Raw genomic sequence first — 27,897 nt, 5'->3', positions numbered from 1 at the left:
GTGTGTGTGTGTGTGTGTGTGTGTGTGTGTGTGTGTGTGTGTGTGTGCGTAGACTTCATTACCCTTGCGCAGGCTGGCTATGGGCTCCAGGATACCCTTTCGGAAGGCAGCGATGGGGTCTTGAACGCAGGATCGCAGGCTGAGTGTGTTTTGTAGCTGAGGCTCTTGTACCAGCAGCTCCCTGTACGGGGCGAGCTGTGGCGCTCTGGCCAACAGGGCGGCAACACTGTGCACAAACTCTGGCACCAGGCAGGTGTAGGTATTGTCAGCCTGACAGAAATGGTAGGCTACCACCTGACAGACAAACGAGGCAGGTAAAACACTAAAAACGCAAAGTTGCTATCTTTATCTGTTTATTTTACAGAAATATCTGTATTTGGGTCGAAATAAAAGCTGTGCAACCGTTAATGGTCCTGGTGGAAATAGATCAGGAGGTTTTAACAGTGGGAACATTCTGAATTACATTTGGCCATATTGCATGATTTTGGTGCATCTAATGGGAGGAGTGCCACATGAATATGAAGTTGGTCTGAAGTGTCTATGAAATCAAATGGCAAAACAATTCTGAAAAGCTCTCTTGAGCTTCAGTCTTCACAGTTTTCGTCTCCTGCTAAGTCATGCACTGTGCCATGCATTCTCCCCTTGAGCGGAATTTGTGATCAGGTGATACTGGGCTATATGAATAAAATTGACTCGACAAGCTGCGGTATTGTACTATGTGGCTTGTCTGAATATTGAATTTAAAACCATTTACACCTCTGTGCTTTTAGTCTACAGCATATTTGTTTACTGGCAGCTTTATTTGTTTTGGCAAATGTGAATCATCTGAAGTCTTGCTGCTTTGGCTACAGCAGTACTGTTTGCATAATACAAACAACAAGCACCTGAATTACTTGAAGAGTCTGAATGTGATGAATATGAAGGGGGGGGGGGGGGGGCAGATATTACTGCACAAATTCATATGCTGTTGGATCGGTTCAGAGTGTATTTTCTGTTCATAGCCCAAGAATAAAAGGAGAAAAACAATCTCTAAGATTATATCACAGAATATAAAAACCATCAAGGCTACCATAAAATAACATCCAGAAATAAGCACAGAAATCCTATTTGCAGTAATCATAGAGGTAGCGGAGTCATAACATATAGTCTCATGAAACTCGACTATGAGAACTTCATTTAATATTACTGCAGAGTATCTATTTAACTCATTCAGTAAAGAGTTGGCTTATTCGAGCGACAAACTGCAGGGTAAACAAGAGTCTGAGACATGAAACATATCACTACAAATAAAGGTGATTTTTGCAATAAAGGAGCCAAACTGAACAAAAGCATAAAACACAAAAACATTGAGATAAACGGCAACTGTTTGGCTCGGAGACTATCTGTAAACTGTAAATACATTTTTGCAGAAAAACATATCAATAGTATTCGCTCATAGGGCTTAGATAGGTCCCAGCCTTGACCATGAGCGAACACCCTCACCATCACAAGTAGTCTGACTAGTTCCCATGGAAACTCTTATTGAGGCCACGTTAGTAAATTTAGCAGCTTCCATGTCATCTATGTTGCAATCAGCAGCATGCACAACACGTGTCATGCAAGAGAGGAGAAATGGATGACATTCAAATGTTGTGTCACAAATGTGCAGCCCCGTAGCTCTTTAAAACAGTATGTGTCAATGCTGATGTGTGTTTATCTCTTTGAATTGATCCCTCTTCAGTGTTTTGCGAAGGCTTGTAACGGTCATAGCTCCCTACAGTACAGTACTGTTTATGATGCTGCATTATATTAATGTGCTTTCAAATCTGGTGAGAGAAGTGCAGGAAAACGTATCTATAGCTACGCAGGCAGCTGACGAGAAGCTAAATCTCGGGGCATTTCTATAATGTCAATATAATTTCTACCTTTTGTATGTTTCACTGCAGGTGTGTCAACAATTACTCAGAAACAGCATAAAGAACAAGAACCTAGCAGAAGTGCCTTGTGTGGACATGATTGATTTGATACTATATTTTATTTCATTTTTGGAAAGAGGGGACATTTTGGTCAGCACATAGGCTACTTCTTTGGTTTTGGGCATAACATTAAAATTGTGTTAAAGTCCAGTTAAGAATCAGGGATGGGGGTCAGGCCTGTAGTTCTGATGGTTAAAAGAACAGATTGTCATTTATACTTTGGTCTTCTTGTCGAGAGTTAGACGAGAAGATCGATACCACTCACGTATCTGTTCAATAAATGTGAAGCTACTGCTAGCACCTGGTTAGCTTAGCATAAATACCGCAAACGGGGAAACAGCTAGCCTGGCTCTGTCCAAAGGTAACAATCTACCACCACCTCTAAAGCTCACTAATGGCTCACTAACGTGATCTTTTGTTTATAATTTACACAAAAAACCTGTGAGCATTAACTTCCTTGAGTCTTCGCTAGTTGCCTAGCAACTGCTCCTGGCCAAGAAATAGTCCGGCACATAACATAAAATAATGAAATGTAGTTTTTAGACCTTGGTTTCTGTATACGGATTTAAAAAAATCAAGATATAACCAGTGAACTACAGAGGTGCTGGTAGGCAGATTTTGAGAGAGCCAGATGTTTCCCCCTGTTACCGGTCTAAGCTAAGCTTCAGCTTCATATTTAGCATATGGACATGAGTATTGATCCTCTCATTTTACTCTCTGCAAGAAACCAAATAAACGATGTAAAATGAGGGTCCTCACATGTATACAAAAACAAATGTGTGTGTGTGTGTGTGCTTTGAGATACCTTGGCAGCTAGGCATCTGACAGCCTCCTTCCTCTGTGCTGTACCATCGCTTGTTCCTGCAGCAGCATTCTGGTTGGGCTGGGAGTCAGCAGGCTGTTTGGAAGCTGCTTTTCCCTGCTTATCCCCACCTGAACAGAGCGCAGGGCAACAACAACAAACGCAAAGCTGCCATTTATACTCGTTAGATGAAGTCTCGGGTGTAAGCACAGGAACGCCAGGAGTGAAGTAGAGAGACAATTAAACTGCTGCAATTAATTAGCGCATCTGTAAGCAAGACTAGCAACTGTGGCTGCACACCACATGTTCATTTCCCTCTGTTAAATCGAATTCAAAATGACAACATAAAGTACAGATATCAGTGAACAATGCAATGATGCTGAAAAATGATTATTTTCAAACACTATTTTTGTTTTGCCTTCTCAGGACTAGTTTGCTCTCAGTCTGTCATTTTAAAAATGCTTCTTATTGCGCTACAGGAAAAGGCCGAAAGAAGATGATATCGAAAAAAATATGTATTCGTGGCCGACTTTCTTTCATACCTCCATATGTGTCTCGTTTTATGCTGAAACCGAAATTACCAGCATGTCACAGCATACAACATGCATCTATTGTGCAGTGTGCAAAACCCGGCCCAAGTAAAGTCAAGTCAAACGTTACTGTTGTTTGAGCTTTTTCATGATAACAAAAAAAACAACAATCTCAGTCTCCTTACACAACTGCAATCAGCAGAGAAACCTCAGGGGAGAACTTGAAAGAAGAGTGCGTGACCCAGTTAAAGTGATATTTACCCTAAAATCTTACAGGAATCTGGAGCATACTGGAGAATGTATGAATTCAACTTCCAGCATTCTTAATGTGTTCTTACATTAATGCTTTGCGACTCACACAAAAACAAATTACGCCGCTCCGAATAAAGATAGGAGTCTTACATTTAGGGGAGGAGCTGGGGCTGCGAGGGATGCTGTGACCTCCCTGTGGCGTGCGCATGCCATGACAGCTGAGTGTCAGCAGCCGCCACATGACAGCAGTCTTGCCGGATCCTGCGTTACCCACAATCACAGCACCGCGGCCGTCGCAGCTGCTTGTTTTTCTAAGGACCTCCTCCAGACGCGTGAAGAGCCAATCCCGGCCGACAAAAGGTGTCTCTGCGGTGATGCCGGGGACTTCAAACAGCAGCGGTTTAAGCATGATGTCAGCTTGCTTGAATGGCACAAATCTCCCTGGACGAAGTAAGAGGGAAGATTCAAAGCTATATCAGAATGGGTCATTTAGGCAGTGACATTGAGGAAGTGCATGCTCCACACAGGTTTGCAGATGTTTCTGCACCAAGCTATATTTACACACTGATTTCGCCCTGAGGTGAAGCCCCAAAAATACCTTTGGAGTCATCACTTGTGCGTCCAGCGGTGTTGTGTTTGCGGACGGAGCTCCTGTGTCCAGCAGCCCTTTGGTTGTCCAGATAACTCAAATCCTCCAATCGAGTGGAGCTGGTTGCTGCAAAAAAGAGAGCGGGTGGGGAACGGACTGAGTGTGAGAGAGATGCAGGAGATGAGCAAAGATACACACTCATACCACACAAGTGACAAAGTCATTGTTCGAGTCAATTATTGTATCCATGGAGACGTGAGACATAAACAGTTGTTGCTCTCACCGCTCGGTGACCTTGAGAGGAGAAGAGAGAGGAAAAGAAAAGAAAACGAATCATCTCACGTTCTGTAATCTCAAGCTTACATGAGTCTGAAACAACCAAATGTTTCATTCTGTCTCACACGTCAGGACACAGATTTTTGTGGCGATCACTGGAAACACATCGCCAGCTGCAATGCCGGCTGTCAATCACAGGATTTCGCGCATTCTTCTATTGACCAAATAAGACGTAAAAAAGTCTACAAGATAAATAGAAATCAAGAAAATGTCGTAGAGAAGAAACACATTCTCTCCCACATTCCCCTATCCATCCGCCTACTCGCGCTACAGTGTACAGGTCAGCCAGGCTTACTTTCTGCAGTTCTCAAGACATTTAGCAGAGGTTTCACTCCAAGCTGTTTTGATATAGGCTTTGTGTAATCAGCTGGTTATTCAATTGTGTGACCTGCCAAAAATACTAATCTATTTCTCTTATCACAGCATATCGTTGTGCAACAAAACACAGAGTGACAAAATATAGGAAGCGCTGTACATTGAAACAACACTCCTCTAATAAATATGATGCATTACAAACGAGGTGTTGATTCTTGAACCAGCAGTTTCTGGTGGTTTTTGTATTTGATTACACTACATTTTTTCTCATGTATTGTGAACAAACTTCTTTTTGACCAAATATTGCAAAGATATTTCTACATATTTGAGTTCAGTACAACTAACGATTAACTAGACAATTTACCACATAAGTGAAGTGTAGTAGTCTCAACAAAACTGTACATTTGAGGTAAGGCTGACATTTTAAGGCATTTTTAAAGTGGCTATTTAATAGCATTTTGTTACATCATCTTTTTTTCTTTTTTGTTGTGGTTTTGGCAGGTTTTGCCTTTATTTAATTGTTGCCAGGATTTACCTGGGAGACGGTACAAAAATGGAAATAGAATGCAACAAAAATGGGCATGATTCAAACTCAAGAGACTAACTAACATATGAGAATGTTAATTAAGTTACAATTTTTCTTTTCCTAAATGTAGTTTAAGCATCGTCAGATTGAGGCTCCTACAGTAACATTTCAGTCTTGATCAACTGCTCATCTCTCTTTGGAGCAGTGGATAAGTAAAAAGGTAAAGAACCTCTGTTCTAGTCTCGGTTTAGACTATTCCTAGTTCCTCTGTTGATGAAGGGGAATATAATCCAAGTTGTTAATTAATCCAGGCATGGTGGAGAACCAGCTAACTTGATAACAGTCAGTGCAACCGTAAGTGTCTATTCTTTGTGGGACCTCTTGGGTTATAATGATACTGGTTTTATGAATATTTAGGTTTTGTCTGATTCATACTGTTGGGCTGTGTGTAAGGAAGGATTTATCTATATTTAGATGATGAAATAAATGGCATTAATATTAAAATATATGGAAGTACTACTAAAGAAGACTAAAGCTGCATGAAAAAAAAGAGTCTACTGAAAAACTATTGTTATTTCAAGTTTGTTTTAAATGGCCAGTCACAAACCGGTCTATTTCATTCATTCATCATTGTAATATTTAAATAAAATCCTCTGTAAAATCTGAAAATCTGGCATTACCTCTGCCTCTAATCCCCTAAGAGTGGGATGAAAAAAAAAGGCAGCGTTGCACTCAACTATGAAATTCTGTAGATAGACTAATGAAGCAGGAAAGTGCAGTCCCTGGACAGACGATGACCTAACATTTACTATAATCATGTACTGTACATGTTAAATGCAGTCGTTGATAATCTCAGAGCATCTGAGGGAGCTGCAACACATCGCTGAGCTGTTATGAGCTTAAAGCTTTAAAACAGCAATTACGGTCTCGGCCAGAAGATGCTGGCCAGCAACGTCTTTAAGCATCCTTCATCATGACAAATCACCAAACACTCAGATGTGAGCCACACAACATGAAATCTGTTTATGCTCTCTCGACTGACATTTCATGTTCACTAAATAGTGTAATACAGGACAGTTTCACCCTCTTTTTTTATTTAGAACAGGGAGAAAGACAAGCTGAACTGCGGTACATACAGTTCCAACACTTTGGCCAATCAGATCCTATTCTATTGCATGTAGCATCCCTGCGTGTGGCCATCAGTCTGCAGCAGCAGAGTGAGAAAGTGGTGTTAAGCTACTGAGGCCATATTATAATTTGCAGGGCTTTCAAGAGCACATGGGACCTGCTCTGTGGAGTATTACTGGACAATGAGGGGCGCCCTGATGCAAGACAAATCAATTACAGCGTGAACACCACAATTATGCTGATAGAAAAAAAGATCGGGGCCAAGCAAGTAATAAACCCTGGCACACTGCAAACATGAAATCCCTTTCAACAGGTAGAAAAGGGCTTTTAGTAGAGGGGACGTGGAAGAAATTACCCTTATTGTCAAGCAAGAGCTGTAGCGGAGAATTGAAAGAACATCCACAGTGAGAGGACGAAGAGCAGTCTGCAGCAAAACAGTGTGAAGGAGTTGTGGAGTGGGATGAGAGAGCTCGCTGGCTAAAGAGACAGGCCAACTGGCTGAGTGGACCAAGGATGCGCTCATCCCTCCACCCTTGACAATCCAGCCTGATGGGACCCCTGTCCACCACACTCACTGCTTGACCTGCCTTTATGTCCGTTGCTGATGAGTGTGGTTGATTACCCTCCAACCCCTGTTGATCATTCAACACTTTAAAGGTCAACTCCGCAGCCCTGGCCAAAGCTTCCAGCATGCCTGGTAGCACCAGTCCCTCATGAGCAACCCAGCATGCACTGATTCTACACAACCTTTTCAAACTTAATGGAATTGTGAGACATTTTTGGGAAATGCCCATATTCTCTTTCTGGCGGAGAGTTAGATGAAAAGATCAATATTACTCTAATGTCTGTCCGCTATAAGGCTTCAACTAGCACTTGATAAGCTAAGCTTAGCTTAAGCACAATGACCGGAACCGGGGAACTAGCTAGACGGGCTCTGTCCAAAGGTAACACAATCCACCTACCAGCACCTCTAAAGCTCACTGATGAACATGTAATATCTTGTTTGTTTAATACGGACAAAAAACAAAGTGCAAAAACAATTCACCATTTTCCGGTTATATGCCACACCATTTCTCGGCTGGGACTAGCAAAAAACTTACCGTACAGTGTATTGCCATTTTGTACGAGTTAAACAAATTCTGTTACCCTTGGACAGAGTCAGGCTAGCTTCCCCCCCCCGTTTTCAGGCGAATACGCGTACTGTAGTTCCCAAAGTAATCCTTTAACTTGAATTTGGAGATGGGAGGGCTGCATTGTCCCATTATTGAAAACAGGATGCACCAGTGCCCTTATAGGCCAGTGGCCCTGACCCGTCACATTATAGCGATGTTTAAGACACTTGCTAATTTCAATACCATGCAGGCAAACACTGGACTACACTACACATCATATCTGCAGTTGATGCACCTTCAGCCTCTGACTGGCTCTCAAAGAAAAATACCTCACCTATACCTTACCTTACCACTCTATCTGCCGACAGCCATCACACTGCACAACGCTTCTTGCCAAAAAAGCCCCAGTTTCAGCCCACTGGGGTGCTGATGAAGCAGGTAACTTCTATTCTATACTCTGCAAACTGTCTTGGACTATACCTTTCGTATCCCTGTGCTTGCAACAATCCTCGTTTTTCTCAGGAAACTTTGAGAGCACGAGCCACTTCCATCCATTCCATCCATTCTGATTATGAGGCTGTTAATGAGAACAGACAGTGAGGAACTAAAAGGTGATGGAACCACCATTTATTTTAGACTTTAAATTATGCATTGAATAATTTGAAAATTAGTCCTAATCATCTGCAATTGAAAAATATATCTTGATGTTCTGCTGCTGTTAATGTTGCTACAATTGCATTATGCAAAATACGTCATACATTTTCTAAGACAGCCATACAATTGAAAGTACTGGATAATATGTTTATAAAACCTCCATTCATTAATTATTTGTCGCCTGTTTCTCTTTGTTGTAGCAGGATAATATTGCTGCTATAACAAATATATTTGTCATGCGGGAAAAATAAAAATGTTAATATTCTTAAATGGATATCATAATTTATATACCGCTCCTCTATCAAATGTTTCTTGAATGTGGAGTAAAATCTTGGCGGCTACAGTGCTCTGTAGCTAGCTTCATCTTTATTCTGAATTTCATCAAGGGTGCCTAAATGAAAGCACCAGCTGACAGAAGAAACTGGCAGGTGTTACTGTGAATCCACTCCTTAGGGAATCTCTTCTTTTGCTCCCACCACAAATTAACTGACATCTAAGGGAAGAAAAAGAGCCTTGTGCACTAGCAAAGATCGTGACTGTAGAGGGAGGGGGATATTTTTATGACAACTGGAGGCCTCCCAGGACATTTAACTGGTCCCGCTCACTGTGTGCATCCAGCTTCAGTGGTAAGTAGAGCACCGACTCACAGTGCAATGAAGTTTAGCTCTGCATCACAGAGATCTTGCAAATTAGACTCTCTCTCTCAAACATCAATTCAATCAATCTGCCATTCAGTCAATATTTATCAGTCCATTAATTAATCAGCCGGGTCACAGCTGTCACATTCATACTCTCATTAACCTACTTCATCTACAAAACAATTCAGGCTTTAGCAGCTCAATCACACTCCGTACAAAAGTAGAAATATAAAAACGACATAGAACATGTAGTTTCACAGAGGTTTATGTGTGGGACTATTTCTTGGCTGGGAGCGGTGACTTCCTGGAGTCTCCTCCCCGCTGGTTGACTGGCAACCTTAAGGTTATGGCAAGTCAAGGGGAAATATAATGGGTTAATTAGCGAGCTATAGAGGATTTTTTTTCCCCTTTGGACAGAGCCAAGCGAGCTGTTTCCCTTCAGTCTTCACGCTAAGCTAAGCCAACAGGCAAAAGAATATTCATTCAACAGGTGACCACATAAGAAAAGGTAAACGTACCTGCCACTGAATTGGGACGGGGCATCGCAAGGGAGGAAGTGATGTGTATGTGGTGCAGTGGGAGGGGTCTTTTCGGTGCTGGTGGAGTCCTGGGCTCCATGATGTCAGTTCTAGGTAAGGCCTCATCTGGTTGGGTGGTCAGAGTGTCCCTGGTTGGTCCGGGTTGGCGGTCCCCACCTGCATAGCCCATTACACCAGCACCGCCCCCCGGGCCTTCATCCTTAGTCAGAACCTCACTGGAGGCGCTGCGCTCCTCATTCTCAGAAGAGCTAGTGGTGGTTGCTGAGCCGCAAGAAAATATAGGTTAGGCTAAGTAAGGCAGCGAAAAGAAAAACAAAATCCCACTTCTGAAGAAGAACATATGGCATGCAATTGCTTACTTGCATTTTGTTCTCAGTAAAAATTGACTAAAAACCCCAAATTAAGCATTTCCTTCCACTTCAACGAATCTCATTCACTCAATCAACAATAAAATACAACAAACTACTGTATCAGCTTTACACTCAAAATTCATCAATCAACGAGTTTTATCGTATTTGATGCACCTTCTGCACTTTTGTATTTAACTATAAATACAAACTCTATTTGGGGAGAAAAAAGTGTCCTATTTTAAGAGAATCAGACCCATAAGCAACAAAGACAGCAGTGTCCCAGATTTGACAGGAGGGAGCTGAAACCTTGAGGCAACATGGAGAAGCTATCTGTGGGGTAGGGGTACACATTTGACAAGGACTTAAAAGTTAGTCATGTTGCGTCTAACTTCCTATCACCATTTAGTAAGGTGTAGGTAATCGGTTCCACATTGAGTTGAATAGGCCAGTTTGAGCACAATCTCTTTTTTTAACATCTATGCATGGCTGGGCTTCGGTATTGGACATGCTCCACCTCGCCTACAAAACAAATCTGAACTCGCACATTGTGGATAGACACCATTTGAAAACCTGGCCAGGATTTCCAACAGATACACAGCAGCAACTCCCTCACCTATGATTCCACTGTCCTTGCTCCCCAGGGTGGAGGTGGGGCTTTGAGAAGGAGGCCCGGGACTGATGGGTCCAGGAGCCGGACAAGGGGCAGAGCTGGGTACCGTGTCGGAGAGGGTTCCACTGGGGCTGGTGCTGGAGCTGCAGTGGGGTGAAGTTATGGGCAACGGCTGGGGCAAAGGCTGGCCTCCAACACTGGTGCTCAGGGTGGAGGAGGGGCTCTCTGAACAGGGGGAGGCAGTGCTGCAGGTGAGAGTGGAGCTGGGACTCTCCCCCTGGGCAGAGGTATCACACTGGAGAGAAACGAAGAGCAGAAATATATTGATACAAGGACATAAAGTTAGGATGTGTGGAGAATCACAGGGGAAGACTTAACCTGATCAAGAAAGAGAAATAACTAAGGGATATTCTTTTATCATAAAAGTGTCGTAAATCTGCAGTGTCAGTTGGCACCCTTTTTTAACAGTACTCCACTCTGCATGACAGTGTTTTTTTTGTGTGACCAAGTATGTTTGTGTGTACACGCAGATGGGGATTGAAAGGATAATTCCATTTATTTCCATCCTGGCTGTCATTTTCCCAGTTTTTCATGCCGAGTGCTTGCTGCGTTCAAGACTAACTCACTCGCTGTAGACATTTATAATTTACTGTCTAAGTCACTGTACACACATTCTGCTGCTCCACACGGGGCTGATTTCACGAAGTGAAATGTGAACATTTTTTTCACAGGTGACAGGATGTATTTTAAGTAGGGAAAATCCAATGAACACAGCATCAGACTGCCTGGATAGAATAATACCACAATATATGCAAGTTTTAGGAAATGGGAAATGACATTGGAGCATTACAGTGTGTGTTACTGTGTTAAAAGGACATGCTTTAGCTGTTTTTTTTAGTTAGCTGCGTGTTTTTTGGATCGATACTTGGACTCACTGCGTGGATAGCTTTACAGTGAAGCAACAAACTAAAATCATAGTGAAGAAAAACAACAAAAATAAGAACCAGGTTGAAAAAAAAAAAGAGAAATGATCCATCTCTACAGTATCATATATTGATAAAGAGCCTTCTCCACTTTTCAAGAGTTAAGAGAATGAATACATTACATATACATAATAACACGTACATCTTAACAACATATTGTAACCTACCCTGCAATAAATCATGTTACATTATGTATTTTCTTTTCCATTGTGTTTCTCTTAGAGGAGGAAACCCCATCTTTTGCACACATGTGTTACATATATTTTAATGTACAGTATTTACCATTATTATTATTATCATTTACCATAAAGAGGCATTTTTCACTTTAAGAATATTTTAAATACCTGCTGACATTGATTAATGTATGCGACCTTTTCCCAGCGGTAAATGAGCCCGGTCAAAACGTTCAGAAGAGTTAGAAAATCGTCTCACAGCCTCTTAAGACATTTTCGTTAACAAATGGACATGTTTTCTAAGAAAAAAGTAGTGTTGTTTTTGTTTTTAAATAATCCTCATCATTGTAGTTTGATCACATGCATTTCAGGTCTCCTCATTACTGATGCAACATTTCTGCAACACAGAGACCGTAAGGGAGACAAGGCAGCAGAGTTGAAACGGCTCACTGTTATTCCCTTTATACCACAGACTCATCTATCTTAGCCAGGACAACCCACATTCCTCATATGAGCCTCGCTATCGCTGTGAAACTGAATGAATCTGGAGCTCAGGTGGTGGAATGAGGCTGAGAAAATGGGCCACGGCTGAGCAATGCAAAGGCATAGAGATGGAGAGGCATGAGCACATGCAATAACACACACATACAGAGGGGTTAAAGTGATGGGGCTCTGAGTAGAGACATGGAGCCCTGTGGAAGCATAGCAACACAATAACGTTCCAAAATACATATCGATCCATTTTCCAAATGGTGAAATCACGCATAGTATTTCACGCAATGTTTCGTTGCACTTAGCTCAATTTAAAATAACAATCAACGAATCATTTTTAATGTTTAAAAATAAACTAAGATCCTGATGACAATGTGAGGGCAGTAAAAAAAAAAAAAAAAAGCAGGTTGTTTGATAAACCATCCGTCGCCTTTTTCTATGACAGCAAGGGCCCAGTAAATCGATAAGCTGCCCTACCTTCTTTTCCCTCCTGTCCTCCATTGGAGAGCTAGCAGTGCCAGGCGTTGCTTCTCCCAATAAAAAGCATAGTCTGGTCATCAGTTCCTGGGTAGAAAGGGAGGAGCCCGGCTGAGGCTCCACGTGGAGGTCTGGAAAAAGTACACATTCAGGACACACGGATTAACAAGCAGAATGAAACACGGCAGGCCAGATGAGAGTGTCATCCAACCGAACCTCTCGTTTCAGCTCAGCTCGCTCGTGAGGTTCCCGCCCAGCAGCATCACTACAGTGAACCGCGAGAGATGTCGGCATCCACACAGGTCAGCACAGCCCCAGCTGCCCTGATTATGAATGCAAAGACTGTGGCTTTCCAGTCACCCCGGTTGAGGCAGCAGCGAGGGGGTTGTGTGAGGTTGTGAGTTTGCCCGTGCACACGCCTGCCAGGTGCTCTCGGTTTAAGAGACGGGTTGCGAATTTCAATGAGAGCAGAGCAGAACGAAGGAGTGCCTTGGCTCTGCCTTCCCTGTTGCTCCAGGAGAGATCGGGCTGACACCGGCCATGTGCTGCATTCATTTATCACTGTTTAAAGGCTCCCCCGATGCTTTGACCTCCAACCCCAGCTCCTCTCAGGTCCGCGCTCACCTCTGCAGAGCAAGGCTTTGATAGTTTGCGCATCTCTGTGCTTCGCACAGCTGAGCAATACAGCCCTCCGTTCTCACGCCTCACCTATGTGCCGTTATCAGCTGACTAACATGCATATTGAGTAGGCATGTAAACAGGATGACAGGACATCACGGATTACAGGAACAGCTCACTCCTCCTCACAAACATCTTTGCGTTCAGACATTCATTTCGCACTCCCTCCACGGATTCTTGCTCATTCTGCCTTGCTGGCTCACTCTCTCCTTTTTAAAAGCCACTGCATCACATCGCATTCAACATTCAAAGTATGTTCAAACGGGAGCCGTAGCCATCAGAGGATCAAGGTCAATTTTGAGAGGCAGCCTGGTCACTTTTGTTCCATAAAGTGGCCGAGTTCTAGCCTCTGTCGATACTCTTTTCACTTCACAGCTTGAAAAGCTGCTGAAGACTTGTAGGAAGGCTGGATGGGTATTTCAGAGAGGGGGAGGAGAGAAAACTTTGCATTTAGTCAGCAGTGCACAGAGAAACAATCTGGAGTAACATGAGGGCACACTGAATGTCCAGTACTATTCATCAAACCACCCAGCAGTTGCCATTGGAAACGGAAAGCTGAGAGGTGCCTGGCAACCGGGATAGAAGATGCCTCATAAAATCAGTTTAGCCTAAGGATAACCCTCTGGTCAAATACATAAAGAAAGCTGGCTGAGATGTGGGTATTTGCACCGTTATTGCTTTAATCTAACTTCGCAAGCAGCATGCAGAGAAGTCAGGGCAGGGACTCAGGAGAAACTGTGTTAAAACAAATCCACTCTCAATTAAACACATGAATATACAAAATACATCAAACCATCACTGCCCCTACATTCATCTGAAATGGAAAACTTAATGCAAAGCCTTTTGGATGTCATTCAAACACAGCCACACACTCATTGCCTCTTGTATCTCGTCATTCACTCACCTCTGCCACATTCATTGTCATTCAGCTTCACTGATCAATACCTGGAAAAACAGAAATGACGCGAAACACACTCCCACACACTGCTGTTCTCACCTCTGCAGTCTGTCCTGCCACGGCACGAGGCAAAGACGAGAGGTTCTCTCGCGTTGGGAAAGCCATACACATCCTCCAGCTCCCTTACCCGTCCTTTGGCCACAGCAAAGACGGAGACGGGAGAGGGAGGGACAGCAGGCAGGGTGGGAGAGAGGGAGGGATTGAGGGTGGAGATAAGGAGGGATATGAAAGAAAGTGAGAGAGAGCGAGAGAGAGAGACAGAGAGAGAGAGAGAGATTAAGCCACCCCAGATGAGATCTGTGGTGCAGAATTTGAATTGTGTCCCAGGAGGATAAAGCAGTATGCACAGAGTGCGAGCAATGCATGCAAACAGTACACTGTTCACTGTACCGTGGGGGTTTATCTATAATATATTAACACTGCTAATGTGTGTGTGTGTGTGTGTGTGTGTGTGTGTGGCAGGGACAGCGGTGCACACATATTGATGTGTGTGGGTGTGTCTCAATTTATGCAACAACATCTGAGGGGTTCTTGGTAAGCGCAGATTCTTTAGGACTGGAGATCATTCAGGAGGATGAGATGTTTGGGAACACTGAAATGTACTGAACCCCTACACTCAAGGTTACTCACCGTTTGAATCACGCATGTGGAAATACTGTTGAATTCACACACAGTTTAATATTTGATGCTGCACAACCACCAGTGACACCCAGTCCATGGCAGCGTTTATCATTACTCGCTGTAATTTCCCTTGTCATGTGCGTTCAGTGTACTGGGGAAAAATAAAGGCAGTTCTGCATGCAATGAAAACGTAACAGCGCCTTTTTTTCTGAATGGTTGTACTTGCTGTGGGACACTGCCACCTTGTGCTCTTTTTAAGGTAAGGCAAGGCTTGTTTACTTTGTTTTTTTTGTCCAACAGGTACGAGAGTTTAAATGATTACAAATGTCACAGAACCTTTTTTAGGTCATTGCTCTTTAAAATAGCACAATTATTATTTATGACATGTACTTCATGCTATAATTGTTACAAAACATGTTTCAACAGTAAATAACATCTTTGTGATTTTTACCGTTTTGACTTTATGAATAACAAAATAGTAATGTGCCCATCGATGTTTTAAAAATGTGTTATTTCAATTAAATAATGAAACATTCGCAAAGCAGCATGTGCATTGTAGACTATTACATTTGATTTTTTTTCTTTTTTAATGTAGAAGATGCTTTTAAATGAAACTGGAAAAGTCCCCCACTCCAGACCTTCACTGTGCAGAATGATGTACCTGCAGAGTTTCATTTTGTTGTTGTCAGTTTATTCAACAGTTGACTGATCGACATGAAAAATGACAATGGCGTCAGGGGTTTCTTTGCAGGAATCAAACGAGTATGGCGTATGTCTCCCACCGCAAGCCAGCTCTCAGCTAAAACGTATCACGGCACATTTGCATGGCTGCATCTACAGCACCACGTGTGATGGACACGACAGTCGACGTGTCGTTTAACCTGCCACTCAGGTAAAGATTATGTAAAAATGTGAAAAATATTTGTATGTATAAACATATTTAAAAAAGAAAGGAACAAAGCTATGGACATTGAGTTCAAATTCAATTTATTTTGTCAAAAGAGTTGTCTTTGATTGGGACTATTTTATTTAGAACAGATCCAAACTATAAGTATATCTAAAAATCAACCTACCTAATTGGGCTTCCTTGCCTTAAGTTATCTTGTTTAATCATTTACTCTGACAATCTGTCACATATTTTTTGAGCCCTGGGGGTTCGGTCGGTATGCTCTTGCATTTGCTGTCACATGTATGGAGCAGCTGAACGCACAGAAGCTCTCCGCTAATCAAGGCAAACCAACCCATCAAAGCATTCTGCTATTTCTGCAGCTATTCCCTGATGCACAGCTTCTAGTCATTCTCAGTTGTTCGTATTGAGCCCCTGCTTTGTTCTCATTATTGCTGCTATTTCAATTTAACCCACCTGTAAACTTGATGCACGACTGGGAGGGAACTATATCGGCCTGGCGAGGCAGAAGAGGGGAGGAGGGCAGAGAAATGGACGCGCCTTTGGTCAGCCTCCTCAGTTTCCCTCGCCTTTCAGTGTAGCCGCTGTCGTGGTCCTGGAGGCATGCGGCACGGCCGCCACTACCCCTCTGCAAGGCGCTGTGAGCGTACACCTCACTACCTACGTGGAGGAGATGGGAGTGTGCAGAGAAAATATAGAGAAGGACAAGTGTTACAGTTCAAGAGGCATCATTTAGAAGAGTTACAAAGGCAGAGTTGATTCAACAGAACTGTGACTGCGCAGCGGGTTTAACATATTGCAGACAGAGCAGTTTTAAATATGTCTCACATAAGGCCGCGACAGAGCGAACATATCTTGTCTTGGAGGCATATTGCTGAATGAGGTAATGGAAAGTTGGCAATGCCAGAACATCTATTAAAAGAAATGGGATCACACTCAATAAAGAGGCAACACTTATTATATTTCAATTAAATATTCAAATAATTTTCATCTCCACTCGTACTGCAGCCATTGGGCCTCGTCCTGTGTATTTTAATAACCACTACGCATGAGAACTCACACAGCCAGGTGCTTACCGAGGCTGCATTGCCACTTATATTGGTTGTAGCAGATCGCAGTAGTTTTCCCTGTGGAATAATTCAGTCTTTCACATTCACTTACTTTTTTTCTTATGAGACCGTTTTTTTTGCAGTTATTACCTTGAGCAAAACAAGGACTCAGAGGTCCACCACCTAATGCTAAAAATTCACATGCTGTTGCATAATTCCTAAAAGATATAAAGGATCACAGCCCTGAAAGCTTTCATGATATGCTTTTGACAAGGAGTGATATCTCTCGGCAAATGATCAGAGTCTGTAAACATACTATATCATTTTTAATGAGACTGACACAGTTCTCTATGTTCCTCTCTGCTCCTGCCTCCCAGAGCAGCACATTATCAAATATTAATGCGCAGCATGGTTGCGCTAATACTGAGCTCTACTTGTGTTCATCCATCTCCACTGTGCAGTCAAAATCTCCTCTGAACTGCAGCGAGTTGACAAGTTCTCCCTGTGAACGACACACACATCGTAGCTCCTGTTAAACAGCTAAACGTTCTGGTTGCTCAGCACACCCTTAAGTGCGCATTTCACTGACATTAGTGCAAAACGTTCAGTTTGTTTACGGCAAGTACTACTCTTTCATAACAGGTACGCAGATTTGTCTCATTCACTCGTGGCCCGCTCACAAATTCCCGAGAAATGCAGTATGTTTTTAGTAGGCCAGGATGTTTGCCTAACCCACTCTAACTCCTCCTGACACACTTTAATTGCAAGCAGCGGGACACTGTGTGAAGGACAGAACACACTGATGAATTAGGTTAATTGAAATGGCTCTACTGAAATCACCCAAGAGAACCTGAATAATGCCATTAAAAAAATGCAAGAGCCAATGTGTCCAACATCAGATACATCTCATATCTGTGATCAGGGTGAGAAATGCAGTCTCAAAATGATATAAACTGTGATACAAATGAAATTACGATACAAGCGGAAAGGTGCAGTTTTGGCTTGTTATTGGGCTGACACAGTTGTGTTACACAGGTAGTTTTCAGTGATTTGGCTCTTACCTGGGTGTCTCTGTTTAGTTTTCTCTCCTCGTTTTCCTCCTCCCTCTCTCTTGTTTCCAAACACTGCTCTGAACATAGCTGGGCTGTTGCTTCACTGTCTACTGCCTGTGGAAGATTAAGCCAAATGTTAATTAGAATTAGTAGCACGTTATTCAGGGGACACACACACACACACACACACAGTTAGTTCTTAGTTCAACTGCTGAAGAAGAAGCTGTTTTAATTGGTGTTTTCTGAGACCAAGACAACGAGTAATGTATTTACATTTTAATCATTAGCACACATAAAGGTGGTCACACATAAGACATTATTAACTCTACTTACCTGCTCTTAGGTCTTCTTTGATGCCTGCATGTCTTCTCGTAAATCCGCACGGAGCGGATGGAAGACCATTTAAACTCGCGGAGTCCAGTTTAGAAGTGCTGCACCTCCTCCTCAGTCAACTCACAGTATGGAAGAAGAGGAGCCGGGCGCGCGCATAATTCACGCGCTTGTTCGCCTTCCACGTTGGGCTTTTCTTTTCTTTTTTGATCTTCATTGTTTTTAATCACACTGCTACTGCTATAACACCACAAATAACAATAATAATAATAAAGAAAATAATAATAATAATAATGAAACTATGTTGACGACTCCTATACTTTCCATCATTGGCTGAAATAGCATTTTAACATTCCTGCATCAAACTGACATTTAAAGAAGAGAGGTCATAAAAGCGTGTCTGTCTGTGTACATTCTAAGGGAAATCCCCATTCATTTTTCATCTCAAAAAGCTTTTTCCTTTGAAACAGTAGAATTTTCTAGATGTTAGAACAAATAATCTACATTTACACGGAAGCCTTGCAAAAAATGAATTGAATTTAACCAATTAACATTGTTTTACATGGGGAATGGGTTATGAGAATAGTAAATCGGAGTGCATATTAATCCTGCGCACTTACTTATAAATTACGGTAAAATAATGTTTGGTTACGTCCAACTGGGGGTACCTCCTAACACCAGGGGGCGACCGTGTAAACATAATTTCCATATTTGTCCTCAAGGGGCGACGATGAGCCGTACCGGTAACCTATTTAAGCTGGAAGCTACAGTTCGCTCAGTCCTTTCACCGACGTTGCTCCACACACCACACGTCAGGAGGAAGACATCTCATCGCTATAACGTTACAATGCAAAATAACTTTAGCAGTTTGATCATCGGCATGGTCTGTTGTAAGTATATTACCATCATCATATATTGTTGGGTGAACCCAAAGTAACGGGTAATGGATCGTTTAGAGTTGTAAAACATAGTTCTGTGGACACGTGTACATTAATGTTGGCTGTTGCCATTTTGTGTCGCCGACGGAATCCCTTTCATATAACGTAACGTTAGGCTAGCTAAGCTACATGACTGTTAAATTCGCGGAATAAATAATCGTACAGGACGTTAAACATGTCTTCAGGTTTTTTTTAGCATTGGTGACACGTTGTAACAAACGCTACACCATTTAGCATAGCACCGGAAATGCCTCATTGCTACTGTTGCTACCATGCCCTCATTTATGCTAGCCATTTGTAGCTAACCCTAATTACATCAATCACGCGGTGTCGGAGGGCCACTTGAGACACGTATTTTCGTTAATGTATCGTAACACTAAATGGGCTGGTGGTTACATTAACTTAACTAATGTTTCCCTGTACTAGCCTTGTAATGCTAACTCAGTGTATTTAATAAGCTATGCTAATGTGACGTTAGCTGTTAGCGTAAATGTTATCCTTCATAACACCTTAATGTTACTGGATCTACTTTGTCTCAATAGTTTGAAACTTTTTCACCAACTTCATGCTCTTGAATCTGTCACAGCAGAAATCAAGTAGTGATATATTAATATGTAAAGTGCACGATGTGGACAGATTGAATTTAACAGTAAGAAGCTTTTATTTAGGCAGTACTGGTAAATAACTCCTTCTGCCTTGTTTTCCTAGCGGATCAAATGTCTTTTGGAGGACACCTGTGTGAGCCAGATGGAGGCTGATGACTCTGTGGCAGTCTGCCAGTCATTACTTTGCTGTTGCAACACTACAATCTGCCACGGCAGTGTAATTTCTTGAGAAAATGGGTCCGAGAGAGGAGCTCCAACAAGAGGACAGCTGCCGCATGCATCGAGTCGCGTGTGAAATGTACTTGAGGTGTTTTCTTTGTAGAGACGCATGCTTGGGTCTCACTGTTTGGCTGATCGAGCCTGTAGCTCGGTCGTGAGCTGCATCTTTGACAGCCTGGGCTCTCTGCTGTGAGACGTCCTGGGTTTTTAATATTTCAGATGCAATATTAAATGTCCCTGCGCTTTCTGCTCGCCGCTTTCCCATGGCGTCTCGGATTGAATGTGGGAGGATAATTCCAAAATATATCTGTTTGTAATATAGACTTAAAATAATGAGCTGGATGTAATATTGTAGTTTTTTTTTTTTTTTTTTTTTTCCTTTTTCCAGTCCATGTGGCTTCGGGAGATGAAGTCAGAGAAGCTGTAACCGACTCGTGAGTATGCTGGGTCTGAACTGATACTTTGCAGGTGAGCACTTGTAGCATTGTTCAGTAAGAATAGACTTCACTTTGCATCCACTGATAGACCTGAAGCATGCTTCTTTGGCTTCTTGGTTTGCAAAGAGATGCTAAACTGAACCTTCCTCGTGCTTTCTGACTGCTACATTATAGCAGCACGGTTTGAACTGAGGAATACATGCGAGTGTGTTGTGCACGGCCAACGGTCAGAGTCACAAGTTGATGTATAATATCACCCATGAAGTTTTGAAGTAGTATCCCACACTGCTCTTGCATTTAAGATGGAATACATTAATATTATATATTCATACAAACATTTTACTTGTTTGTTTATAGGTACTGTAAATACAATTTCACATTGTTTATTTTAAAGCTAATAAAAAGCATTTTGCCATGTCTTACCAAATTAGGATGACCTTCTCTGACATGTGTGCAGCGATGTAGCTTATTGTTTTTCCATTTTCTTGCAGGAAAAACGGCAAACACCTGACTGAGATCTGATCGGTGGAACGATTGTGCCCCCGATGCCGAACAAACACTGCAATGCACTTAAATGTTTGTCCTAATTTTCTGAAGTCTGGCAGCAGCATTAATCTTGATCTTAACAGTATGAATCAGGAGATGCAATGTGAAAAAATGCCACCATTTTTGTCTGTTTATTAAAGACTTTTTTTTTTTTACCCTTGAATGCCGACGTCTTTACTGAAAACTGAATTTGTTGTTTGAAGTTAGCCGTTGCATTTGAAGTTAATGTTCTAATAACTTCTTTGCCATTTTGATTTTAAGTCTTATGTGCACCATCTTATGCTGCATTGCTGGCCAGGACTCTGCTGAAAAAGATTTTGAATGGGAATACATTACATTAGTCATTTAGCAGACGCTTTTATCCAAAGCTACTTACAATAAGTGTATTCAACATTGGTTTTCGCGAGAACTACTGGTCACCAGAAGTCATAAGTGCATCTCCTTTCCTCAAACAAGCATCTAAGAGCATAAACCAGAGCCAACGTACAGTGCAGAAACAAATGAATGCAATAAGTGCCACAAACTAATAAGAAAATAAGTGCAATAAGCTAGTATGAATACAATAGTTGCTAAGTGGAAGGCTCAGGGTAGGCCTTTTTGAAGAGGTGTTTTCGGCCTGCGCCGAAAGATGGGCAGCGACTGCTGTCCTGACGTCAGTGGGGAGTTCATTCCACCACTGTGGGGCCAGGACAGAAAACAGCCGCGATCGGCCGCAGGGACCTCTGAGCGACCAGTCGCCCCGAGGCAGCAGAGTGAAGTGGTCGGGCGCGGGTGTAGGGCATGGCCTGGAGATGGGAAGGAGCTGTTCCTTTCACTGCCCTGTAGGCTAGCACCAGAGTCTTAAACTGGATGCGAGCTCTTACAGGTAGCCAGTGTAGAGAACGGAGAAGGCAAGTTGTGTGGGAGAACTTGGGGCGATTGAACACCAGGCGAGCTGCAGCTTTCTGGACAAGCTCCAGAGGTCTGATGGCCGGGGCTCCGGCGAAAGGTTACCCGAATAAAGGTTAAATAAAAGCATTTCAACTTAAATATGTAGTACTGATTAATGCAATAGTGGTTTCAGGAGCCATTTAGTGGGGAAGCACTGCTTTCAGTTCCTCTACAGAGTTTATTCTGAAAGTTATCAGGACTCCTGCTATAGAAAGACTGTCTTTGAGCAGCGCTACTACTGCCTTAGATAGTTGAGTAAATTGCTAAAAAGTGAGCAATTAATAGTCCCAATGGTTTAAACCAAATTTCAAAAACCTGCAGTGGCTGGTTAACGGTCTTCTGTAGTTCCACAACTTGCATATCTGTAGAAGTTTGTCATGCTGCTGTCGTACAAAGATTATGTTGAAAAACATTTATTGCACAAGTCATTCCATTTAAAAACAGTGCAGATGCAGGAAAGACTTAAAGCAATGGTGCTGGTCTTAAAATTCTGTCGATTCAAAGTCAAATTAAAAAAGGTCTCTAAAAACATGTCACGTTAGTGGTGAGAGCTATTACCTGTGTCACATCCTTCATCCTGACGTTTATTCTCTAACCATTAAACCCGTTACCTCGGCACCCATGTGCCACATCATTAAAAAAATAATACGATGCCAAGAAACGGCATTCATAAATGCATCCTTTGCTTTGTAAAATGCTGTCCTGAGCCTCTGATGAGTAGAACTAAATCCATATACTGAGGCCTCCAGTGCACAGAAGCTGTGACAGACGACACATCCAGGAGAGACGGTGCTTGAATTAGTTGCCCCTTGCAGTTTCTTCTGGTCTACAAAATAACAGGATACAACCTGTGGTTGACCTGATATATGGAAATCAGGAGGGACAGAAACTATTCGTCAGTCTTTTCATCGCCTTGGTAATGTCGGTATTCTGGTTTGAGCTCCCAGGTGTTCTTGTGTGTTCCCTTCACATTGTAGATGCCGATGTCACGCAAGATTTCCTTCAAGTAAATCTGAGAGGAAAAACGGGAAAAGATGAATATACTGCTCTCATTCTCTGTGATAAAAAGATCATTTAATCAACAGTTCTCACAAGAAAAAGCTGTGCAAAAGAATAAAGATAACCCAGTTGAAATATAGCGGAGAACCGTTTACAATGATTTGATCTGTCTTATATATTGTTGAAAGATCGTAGAAAAGTATAACCATTAAACATATACACTGTTTTAATTTATGATAGATGTAATTAACCATATGAACTGCATAGATGCCTGATATAAAATAGTCACTCAAAACCTATACAATCCTTCCTCTTCTGAACAGGATCAAACCAGTTACATTCTGTGTCAGCTCTAAAAGCAGGACTCATGAACCTGAAGGAGGTGCCAGCCTTAGATCAGCAGAAAACCAGCAGAAAAACTGCGAGAGTTGGGGGCTTTTCCCCAACGAGAGAATGGGACAGACTTCTTGAATAGACCCTTAGGGGTCCTACCCCCCGTTAGAACAGAGGACAAGAAGACCCTTCTACTGTCTTACCCCTCAGAGGTGGGGAATAGAAGACGCTTCTGCTATCATGGGAAAGATAGACCCCCAAAAACGCAAGAATGTCAGAGAGCTGACTGAGAGAGCCTGAACACAGCAGGAAAACAGCAGAGCAGAGAGAAGAAAGAGGAGGGGAGATTTTCTAGGATCGAAGCTGGACTTTATTCCTTTATCAAATCACTGCACACTGATTAAGAGGAAAACCCCGTTACAGTAGGAGTGTTAGAATTAGTTCTAGTAGCACAGAGACAAAAAGCAACAACCCCATGGTCGTATTGAGTCTTAATGACTCCGATGTACACACTGAACTCAAGTCAGTATAAACAGGGTGTTAGGTCTTACCACAGGCTGCTTGGTGATGTCCACCAGGTCTTTGATGTTGTAGTACTGATGCTTCTCAAAAGCAGAAAACAACATGTCCAACACCTGCTGTTTGTCTAGTCTCGCCCTCTTGCCCTCCTCCTTCTTTTTCCGCTCATACTCGAGCTGAAACAAAAAGTGAAACAGCCAGAGGTCACCAAACACATGCAGGCCTGCACCCAACATTACAAGTCAGTTGTAATTTCTAAAGAATGCTAAATATTTCCCCCTCTTTAGTATCATTTATATAAATATATATATAAATGTAGAAAAACATAGACGGTTCATGGCTAGGGTCATCAACAAACAAACAATATACATGATTTGTAAGACAACCAAGCAACAAGATTTCCATGTGCTTATCCAGAAGCATCCACAAACTATTTTATGTGCAGGTTACATGTTAAGATGAATGAAACAAGACAATCCTGCATCGGACGCATTTCTTACATTGTAAGTATGGTTGGCCACCGGTTTGTAGTTGCTGGTGACGACTCTATCCAGCTGTTGGGACAGCCTGACGGGCTTGGCCAGCTCTTCAATTTGCAACCTGTCAGGACGACGAGAATGACTTAAACATGACATCCGCTGTGTACACTGAGTAACGCCTGTGTGATACGATGCATTAAGATGTCAACACATACATACACCATGAAGTAGACTTAACATGATAAGCTACGTTCATGCAGGTTCAGAACATACTCACAACAGTAATAAAGACTCACCTCTTCAGCTTCATGTAGCTTTCACTGACAGCAGGTCTGCACTCTGCTCTCTGCACGACCACTCCCTCCAGGGCGACTTTATCTGAAAGAGAGCACAGCTAATTAACAAATGTCAACTGGCATTTTTTCAGTGCATGTTTACTTCATAAGTGAGGAAGGGTGATCGGTTCCATGTGCGAGAGCAGACACTGAATGACTGACTGGATAATGAGTAAATACACTCCTATTTATATGAATGTAATTCAGTCCACCGTGGCTCTCTCCTGCAGGTTGAAAGGATTATGTCAGAGCGATCGAGGGTTTCGGAAACTCCGTAACTCCACTCATCATAACGATCATAACGGGACTACAACAAACCACCTGACCCTGGCGCACACACACCGAACCTCTCTCACTGCTATTACTATTATTCATCCCACAGTCACTTCTAATTCAGTCCGTGCATTTCTCTTTGCTCCACCAAAAAGTCTCCCAATTTCCGTACAATTGCCCCTTTTCTCTGTAAATTATTCATATATAAAATAATATAACCTCTTTGTCTCCCACGGCTATTTCCAGACCAGCCACACTGTCTGTCTACTGGCTCAGAGTGGAGGTCACGCTGTCACTAACGGTATCTGTGGGTCCTCCACAGGGCTCACTCACTGAATGTGAAATGTTTGAGCCAGAGCGAGGGTTTATGCCAAATGACACTGTTCTATGCTGTAATTAAGTCTTCAATCAGTATCAATGACAGTAACGTAACATCATTTTTTTAAATACGCTATTGTACATTTGCATACCTTGTGAGTATGCAAATGAGAGCTTTGGCCTTCCAAGGTTTAGGGGTAAGAAAGGACCAGGACAGTCTGCCTCATATAAGCGTGCTAATGTACAGAGAATAGATCTAAACTAACATTTAGAAACAGTCACGATATTAATTCTCTTTCACAATGTCACAACTGGACTGGTAACCATCACCACCAGCAGGAAGCACTCTACTCATCGCAGTGTCTGACCACAGACTCTCTCCTCCATCCTCCAATCAAGATGGTGCAAACGAAGTGCAGAAGCTTCATATGAGTTGTGCAATTTATGCTCAAACAGAGAAGAGATGCCCGTGTGATGCTTCAGGGCAGAACTGTGCTCCACAATGTGTCTACGGTTTCTGGTACCAATACATGCATCTTCCAAAGCATGTATATGGGTTGCTGTTGTGATACTCCCATTTAATAATAATAATTAAAAAAATAACAGACCCTCTCTGTGTCTGATTCCCAATGGTGCAACTTTGTCACTCGCTGGCGAAAACGTAGGACTCACCTGGACCTGCCCCCGCCCCCGAAACTGAGCTGCTGCCATCAGATCTTTCTTCTGACTGGCCTACAGGAAGGGAGGGAGGGTTGGTAAACATGAACATACAGTGGGATGGCAGGCGGAGGAAGGAGATCGAACAACAAAGAACCACACCCAGGGTTTAGTTGCACACCAAAACGTTTTAATCACACAGAGCTTTCCCGGCGTCATTTCGGGATAGTACACGCGCGTGCGCATGAGCGAAGCAAGCATGCCCTCACAACAAAGCGAGCGCAGATACCCGGTGCCACCACAAACACACATCCATGACTGGGCTGCACAAATGAAGTTAAGTGTGCAGCCCTAAAACTCTCACGCACACACTAAGACGGCACGTAAGATGCCGTCTCACAGTAGCACAAGCTCACCAGCACCCACAGCAACAACACAACTACATCACATTAGGAGGGCAGACAGGGCTGGTGAAATTCAAACCAAACAAAAAAAATAAAACATGCACAGACTAAAATCAACTCCAAATTCAGCAATGATGTGTGTTGATCTTGATCTCTGTTACATTAATTGTGAACGGGGCCGTTGTGCCTGATCATGTGTCCAGTCGACTGAGATGATTGGCAGTGGACTGAAAAAAGGTGAAAAGCACAAACGAATGACCGACATAAGATCAAACACGGAAACTAGATTAACATTGTACATAGAAATGGAAGCACAGATCGGACACATTTCCAACAGACCAGCTCTCTTCCGTTTTCCATTGAGTGTTCACTTATCCACTGTGCACAGTACATTTCTTATGTGTACTCTGTCTGTGGACAACCTCACACTCCGGGAAAAATGTGTGGAGAGCTCACAACACACAGAGACAAGCAGGGCAGGCAAAGGGAAAGACAGCCAGCTGTGCAAAGAGCAGCAGGACGGGCGCCTCCACCGCCCCGATCACACAGAACTTACCTCACAGATCATTCACATCACACAACATTGGACTCTGTAATGTAATGTGTGTCTCGTCTTGCAGCAGACACACTCACAAGCAAACACTCGGCATCCTTCGGCTGGGCTCAACATTCAAAACAGAAGCTCACCCGATGAAGTCTCGGTGAAGACCGCCAACATCTGACCTCCCACTGTCTGCATGGTGAACGGATGGTCGCGAGGCGCCGACACCGTCTTGTCTTCTATGCCCTCGATCACGGTCAGCTCTTCATTCAAAGTGAAAGACACCTGTGAAGAGAGAAGAGATTAAATCATCAATCAAGGAAACGTCACAGAAGAATCTGATCGCGGACTGTTATCTATTTAGCCTTTATAAACAAATTCATGTTTCTCCAATGCAGACTATGGTGTATAACTATAGATTACTACGTGTGTACTACACCATGAGGATGGCTATCTTCGTGGCATTGTATGTGGCGGCAGATGTCCATCACTAGGATGCATGGTACAGCTTTCAAACATCACTTACCTCTGCTTTTGCTTGGTTTCCTTTCCTTAGAGATCAACATAATGAGCAAAATTAGGATTAATTTATTGGCTGGAATAACAAAGTATTACGTTTCATTTCCAATGTATCAGTAGTAGCAGAATAACAAAAGCATTGCTTGTATTACCATTTAATAACACTATTGCTTCATCCTTCATCAACATACAATTTCTCTTTTCCCATTCCATACGAGTTGTCTCGTGTTGTTCAATGACTACTATCGCTTGATTTAAGCTCACACACAAACAAAGCTTCTGTTATTTCATTGGTGTTCAGTTGTTTCACGTACTTGCATATTCGGAGTTTCCCGACGTCTCCTCTGCCCGTCGCTTTCGCCCATTGCTGGGAGAGATATTTGGGAACCTGCATGAAGAAACATGAGTATATTTTACGGGGGCTGGTTTCATACCTTGACGATGGGACCTTTAGTTATAATCTTCAATATAAGAGTTATCCGTTTACACGGTCAAATAAATAATCTGATGAGTAGTGGTGACCAGTTTATTATAGCTAGCTAACAATTAATGAATTACAACACACTGCTACAGTCGACCGTAACGCTAAGCTACATTGCTGTTAGCCTTAGCTCCGTTTAAGTTAATACATTATCCTATTTTTTTAAAGGTACATACGCACCTTTACAAGCCACACACCCGTGTTCTGCTTGGCACCAGTTAAATCCACTTCTCCTTTCTCTGACATGTTTTAAAATTATGCTTCTGATAGTTTAACAATCGTTAGATTACAGTAGACTGTAGTTAACA

General features: G+C 42.5%; 2 protein-coding genes, 1 long non-coding RNA gene and 1 other non-coding gene across 8 annotated transcripts in view; 2 read left to right on the top strand and 2 right to left on the bottom strand.

Moving 5' to 3' along the window:
- Positions 1 to 18,139, bottom strand: part of LOC116382834 (protein TANC1-like) — a 34,264-nt gene extending 16,125 nt beyond the window's left edge. The window contains exons 1-11 of the mRNA XM_031846193.1: positions 18,060 to 18,139; positions 17,736 to 17,840; positions 16,082 to 16,285; positions 14,137 to 14,229; positions 12,462 to 12,592; positions 10,340 to 10,631; positions 9,356 to 9,637; positions 4,138 to 4,254; positions 3,690 to 3,980; positions 2,761 to 2,888; positions 63 to 294 (exon numbers count right to left, since the gene is read on the bottom strand). Coding sequence (XP_031702053.1) covers positions 63 to 294; positions 2,761 to 2,888; positions 3,690 to 3,980; positions 4,138 to 4,254; positions 9,356 to 9,637; positions 10,340 to 10,631; positions 12,462 to 12,592; positions 14,137 to 14,229; positions 16,082 to 16,285; positions 17,736 to 17,811 — 1,846 coding nt within the window. The 5' untranslated portion in view covers positions 17,812 to 17,840; positions 18,060 to 18,139. The remainder of the gene's footprint in view (positions 1 to 62; positions 295 to 2,760; positions 2,889 to 3,689; positions 3,981 to 4,137; positions 4,255 to 9,355; positions 9,638 to 10,339; positions 10,632 to 12,461; positions 12,593 to 14,136; positions 14,230 to 16,081; positions 16,286 to 17,735; positions 17,841 to 18,059) is intronic.
- A 710-nt stretch (positions 18,140 to 18,849) lies between these two features.
- Positions 18,850 to 21,282, top strand: LOC116383071 (uncharacterized). Of its 3 annotated transcripts, none has more exons than XR_004212751.1 (3): positions 18,850 to 18,946; positions 19,703 to 20,286; positions 20,747 to 21,282. It is a non-coding gene; the product is annotated as an uncharacterized LOC116383071 (long non-coding RNA). The 3 variants fall into 3 exon arrangements; XR_004212750.1 differs by lacking the exon at positions 20,747 to 21,282 and having other exon boundaries at positions 19,703 to 19,897; positions 20,207 to 20,287; XR_004212749.1 differs by lacking the exon at positions 20,747 to 21,282 and having other exon boundaries at positions 19,703 to 20,287.
- Positions 20,328 to 20,458, top strand: LOC116383253 (small nucleolar RNA SNORA31). The gene has a single exon (XR_004212760.1). It is a non-coding gene; the product is annotated as a small nucleolar RNA SNORA31 (small nucleolar RNA).
- Positions 21,283 to 21,722: 440 nt separating the features above from the next.
- gtf2f2a (general transcription factor IIF, polypeptide 2a) lies at positions 21,723 to 27,897 on the bottom strand. Of its 3 annotated transcripts, XM_031846940.1 has the most exons (9): positions 27,770 to 27,897; positions 27,423 to 27,496; positions 27,116 to 27,140; positions 26,736 to 26,874; positions 25,660 to 25,719; positions 24,358 to 24,439; positions 24,083 to 24,182; positions 23,615 to 23,758; positions 21,723 to 22,743 (listed from the first exon to the last, which is right to left on the bottom strand). In XM_031846940.1, the coding sequence occupies exons 1-9, from the start codon at positions 27,833 to 27,835 to the stop codon at positions 22,621 to 22,623; spliced, it is 813 nt and encodes a 270-aa protein (XP_031702800.1). In that variant the 5' UTR covers positions 27,836 to 27,897; the 3' UTR covers positions 21,723 to 22,620. The 3 variants fall into 3 exon arrangements, with proteins under 3 accessions (XP_031702800.1, XP_031702801.1, XP_031702802.1); XM_031846941.1 differs by lacking the exon at positions 25,660 to 25,719; XM_031846942.1 differs by lacking the exons at positions 25,660 to 25,719; positions 27,116 to 27,140 and having other exon boundaries at positions 27,386 to 27,496.

Source organism: Anarrhichthys ocellatus, unplaced genomic scaffold (assembly GCF_004355925.1).
Source record: "Anarrhichthys ocellatus isolate YVR2014 unplaced genomic scaffold, GSC_Weel_1.0 scaffold6, whole genome shotgun sequence".
In the NCBI taxonomy this organism is placed as follows: Eukaryota; Metazoa; Chordata; class Actinopteri; order Perciformes; family Anarhichadidae; genus Anarrhichthys; species Anarrhichthys ocellatus.
This window is presented reverse-complemented; position numbering and strand designations above follow the sequence as displayed.

Coding starts and splice junctions, on each gene's coding strand:
- gtf2f2a (XM_031846940.1), bottom strand. CDS start 27,835: ATGTCAGAGAAAGGAGAAGTGGATTTAACTGGTGCCAAGCAGAACACG. Junction 27,497..27,769: donor CGGGTGTGTGGCTTGTAAAG/GTGCGTATGTAC, acceptor TTCTTCATGCAG/GTTCCCAAATATCTCTCCCA. Junction 24,183..24,357: donor AGCTACATGAAGCTGAAGAG/GTGAGTCTTTAT, acceptor TCGTCCTGACAG/GTTGCAAATTGAAGAGCTGG.